The sequence below is a fragment of the Heteronotia binoei genome, chromosome 8 (genome assembly GCF_032191835.1).
Source record: "Heteronotia binoei isolate CCM8104 ecotype False Entrance Well chromosome 8, APGP_CSIRO_Hbin_v1, whole genome shotgun sequence".
NCBI lineage: Eukaryota > Metazoa > Chordata > Lepidosauria > Squamata > Gekkonidae > Heteronotia > Heteronotia binoei.
The window spans coordinates 130,708,139-130,712,763 of record NC_083230.1 but is presented as its reverse complement, the minus strand read 5'-3'; the positions used below and the strand labels follow the sequence as shown (position 1 = coordinate 130,712,763).

At 51.7% G+C, this 4,625-nt stretch overlaps 1 protein-coding gene across 1 annotated transcript; it reads left to right on the top strand.

Annotated features, from left to right (window-relative positions):
• The first annotated feature begins 382 nt into the window (after positions 1–382).
• LOC132575819 (olfactory receptor 5G29-like) lies at positions 383–1,339 on the top strand. Its single transcript, XM_060244508.1, has one exon. It carries the CDS (start codon positions 383–385, stop codon positions 1,337–1,339), a length of 957 nt encoding a protein of 318 aa, XP_060100491.1.
• Positions 1,340–4,625: the final 3,286 nt, after the last annotated feature.

Here is a 4,625-nt window from a genome sequence, read left to right as displayed (position 1 = left end):
GGCCAACAAAGTTGTATTCCAGGGTAACCTATTCTATGTATGCACAGAAAAGCTTATCCCCAGAATAAAATTTTGTTGGTCTTAAAGATCCCTCTGGACTCAGACTTTTTTCAATGGAATCAGAGAGATGCAAGGTGGGGAGGACAAGGACACTTTTTGTATGCAGGAGACCATTGGGAGTGCTGGGGAGGGAGGAACCAGAAGACATGAATGCGTCCAATATCCATTGGGGGGAGGGGGCACAACTCCAAGAACCCTACTTCCTCCTCATGACTTCAGTGACTTTCAAGCTGTCCAGAGGCACGCCAAATACTTTTGCTATGCCAAGGTGTCTTCTCTCAGTTGATTTTTCTTCTTCTTACAGGAAAGTCCTGAACTCTCAATGGGAGTGAGGAACCAGACGCCAGTGGTGGAGTTTATCTTCCTGGGATTCTCCACCATTCCCAACGGCCACATCTACCTCTTCCTGCCCTTCCTAGCCATTTACTTGGTCACCGTGCTGGGGAACCTCATGATATTTACTCTGATTCAACTGGATTCCAGCCTCCAGACCCCCATGTATTACTTCCTCAGTCATCTCTCCATTCTAGATATCTGTATCTCCTCTGTTACGGTGCCCAAGATTCTGGTGAACTTCTTGTACCAGCGGCAGACCATCTCCTACAACCAGTGCATGGCCCAGATGTTCTTCCTGGCCTCTTTCACGGGGACAGAAGGTGCACTGCTGGCTGTCATGGCCTATGACCGATATGTTGCCATCTGTAAACCTTTGCATTACTCCCACATCATGAGCCCTAAGGTGTGCACCATCCTAGCCTTGGCCACTTGGATCGGGGGAGCCCTAAACTCCACTCTTCATACAGCGCTCAGCACCACATTGTCCTTTTGTGGAGCCAACCAGATTCACCACATCTACTGTGATCTGCCCCCACTGATGAAGATTGCTTGCAATGATGCACACATCAATGAACTTGTCATCCACATCGCAAGCCTTTTTGTGGGTGGGGGACCCTTCTTCTTCATCATCCTCTCCTATGTCTTCATACTGTCCTCCATCTTCAAGATCCATTCTGCCAACACCAAGCGCAAAGCCTTCTCCACCTGTGCTTCTCACATCAGTGTGGTCATCATTTATTTTGGAAATGCATTTCTTAACTATAACCGTCCAAGCGCTGGTTATTCCTTAGAGATTGACACTCTGGTATCTAGCATGTACTGCATCATCACCCCTATGGTCAACCCCTTGATCTACAGCCTCCGGAACAAGGACGTGAAAGGGGCCTTCAGGAAGGTTCTAGAATGCCAGGATAAGCTGAAACATCATGATACTATGAATTAGGGCACCAGAGATGTTTTGTATTCCCTTTAGAGCAGGGGTGGGGAACATCTGTACTGAGGGCCGTATACGGTCCCTGTGGCCTATTACTCCAGAACATTGCAGAAACTGGAGCACAACTATGCACAAATTGACAAGGAGGGCCTGGCAACCATGGTTGGAGTAAAAAAATTCCATGATTACTTATATGGCTGGCCCTTCACGATCCATACAGACCACAAGCCATTATTCGGCCTCTTCGCCCCTGACTAACGCCCCAGATGTTGTCACCCAGGGTACTACTGGGGTCCATTCTCTTGGCGGGTTGCCAGTACAGTCTTCAGTACAGGCTGGGGAAAGCTATGGGCCACATGGATGCTCTCAGCTGCCTGCTGCTGCCGTCGGAAGATCCGTATCTGGCCCCAGCACACCAGATCCTGCTTCTAGAGTCCCTCCCAGACCATCCAGTGCACGCAAAAGACATTGCATGCTGCTTGGCCATGGACAAAATACTCTCCCGAGTTCTGAACTGGGTGTGGAGGGGATGGCCCACAGGATGGGTGGAACCAGATTTTGGGACGTTCGCGTCCCACAGGGATGAGCGCTCTGTCCATAAGGGGTGTTTGCTATGGGGGAACAGGGTGATGGAGCCCCCGGTTCTGAGACACGAAGTCCTCACGGGGCTGCACGAAACCCGCCTGGGGATAGTGTGCATGAAGGCACTCACTCGCAGTTATGTATGGTGGCCCAGAATGGACGATGCGATCGAGTCTTGGGTCGCCCGCTGCCAGCTGTGTCAAGAGTCCCGGCCAGCGCCTCCCCGGGTTCCAGTGCAGCACTGGGAATCAACATGAAACCCCTGGTCCCGGCCGCACCTGAACTTTGCGGGGCCCTTCCAGGGACAAACATTTGTCTTAATTGTGGACTCATACTCGAAATAGCTGGAGGTGCTCCTGGTTGCATCCACCTTCTCCCGGGCTGCCATTTGCGGCCTCCACCAGGTGTGCACCATGCATGGCCTCCCGGTCATGCTGGTCTCGGATAACAGGATGACCTTCACCTCAGGAGAATTCCAGGACTTCTGCGCCCGAAACCTCATTAAGCACATCAGGTCAGACCCCTTCCACCCAGCCACCAACAGCCAGGCCGAAAGGATGGTAAGGATGGTAAGGAGGACTAAAGAATTGCTCCGCTACATCATCCAGGGGAGAGCCGCCTTGCAGAATTCTTATAATCACAGCACATTATCCCCTACTCGGCCATGGGTCACAGCCCTGCCGAATTCCTCATGGGCCGCCGGGTAGCCACCCTACTAGACCGATTGCATGCAGACAGAGCCCTCGACCTAGACCGGGTTATGGCTAAGAACATTTTTTTTTGGGGGGGGCGCTTGGATTCCAGCAAGGGTTGCCAGGGTGTTGGGGTCCGTAATGTATGAGGTTACAACAGAGGGGGTGTCCACTATAAGGAGGCACATCAACCAGCTGAGGTCCCGTGAGCACCGAGGTAGAAGTCGACGATTACAGTCCTGACAACCGGAATGCCAGCTCCACTCCTTCCCCAACTGCCACAGCGGAGGCAGGGGCCCGGAGCCCCACCCTTCAGGTGGAGCCAGTGGTCATGGAGGCTCGGGAGTCGCCAGCTGAGAGCGATACCAGAGAGCATTGCAAGCCAGCCTACCTCAATGACTACGTCAGCTAGGCTTGCGAACTAAGAGGGGAAGGATGTTGTATAGAATTGTATCTATAAGCTGGAGTTCTTGCCTGGCTCACTGGGGCCTGAAGGACAGAGTTTGGGGACTCGGGAACAATACACAGCAGGATCCAAATCCTGCTGGCCTGCTCCAATCAAGAGCCCCTGACTGGTTTGAATGGTCCAGTCACAGGCAGTGTGGGCCTAGTCTTCAGTCTTCGTAGGCAGCCTTATACCATGCTGTATTCAATAAAAGAGCTCTGTTCACTACCTCCTCGCCTCATCATTGTATAGAAACCACTATATTATATTTATTTATTTGTAAACTTGCAGACCGCCCTCCCCTGTCCTGTGATAGACAAGCCGCTGAGCAGAAAGCAGCTGAAACATTTCTTTCCCCAAAGTCCATCTCCTAAACCAGATGCCTGTGGGGCGAGATGTCGTGTCAGCACAATATCCATTTCTACAGGAAAGTATATTGTGCCTTTCCTTACAGAACATGGCCAAAGTGGTTTATCGCAGATGTAAGATAATTGTGGTTTCTAACTGTTAACAAAAGCTTCAGCTTTCTCATCTGCAGCCTACCAGATGGAGATGATATTGCTGCAGCTAGTGTGCCCTGGGATCCTCCAGGACTAATTACTGAAATGAGCTGGGGTGTGTGTGTGGTTATCTCCTAAAATGGGGCTGAAACTTCAGCTGGCCCTGAATACAGATGATGAACAGGGCTGCCCTTGAAGATCACACTGAGATTGGTTTTGCAAGGATGTCTCTAAAGCCCCAAGTCATTCCATGCTCAGATCAAAGAGCTGGATGGGGGACTAGATTCAAAGAGCGATTCGGCCCCTCATATGAACATATGAACATATGAAGCTGCCTTATACTGAATCAGACCCTTGGTCCATCCAAGTCAGTATTGTCTACTCAGACTGGCAGCAGCTCTCCAGGGTCTCAAGCTGAGGTTTTTCACACCTTTTTGTCTGGACCCTTTTTTGGAGATGCCAGGGATTGGGAACCTGGGACCTTCTGCTTCCCAAGCAGATGCTCTACCACTGAGCCACCGTCCCTCCCCATTCATTCATACTGAATGAAAGATTACTTGAGCAGGGTGTTCAAGGCACCTGGAGCAGGGGAATTGCCTGGGGTGTGTCGGTTGCTAAAGAGCAGGGATGGCCAACGGTAGTTCTCCAGATGTTTTTTGCCTACAACTCCCATCAGCCCCAGCCAGCATGGCCAATAGCTGGGGTTGATGGGTGTTGTAGGCAAAAAACATCTGGAGAGCTACCATTGGCCACCCCTGCTATAAAGAATTAACAGCCCAATCCTAAGAACTGCTGTGTAGGCGCTCCTGAATGTAGAACTAACGTAGGTGGCCATAGTTGGCTTCCAAAGGGCAGACGTTACACCAGGCAGAGAGGGGGAGCTCACGGGGACAAGCGAGAGAGAAGCCATCCCCATGGTGATCTCGCCTGTGCGTGCATCATTGGTCCGCTGCCAAGGTGGGGGTGGGGGGGGGAGGGACAGGGTCACGCAGAACCACAGGATTGGCCAGTCTGTTGCATGTGACCGGGGTGTGTGTGTGGTGGTGGAAAGCCTGCGTCTGAGAGGCCGTCAATCC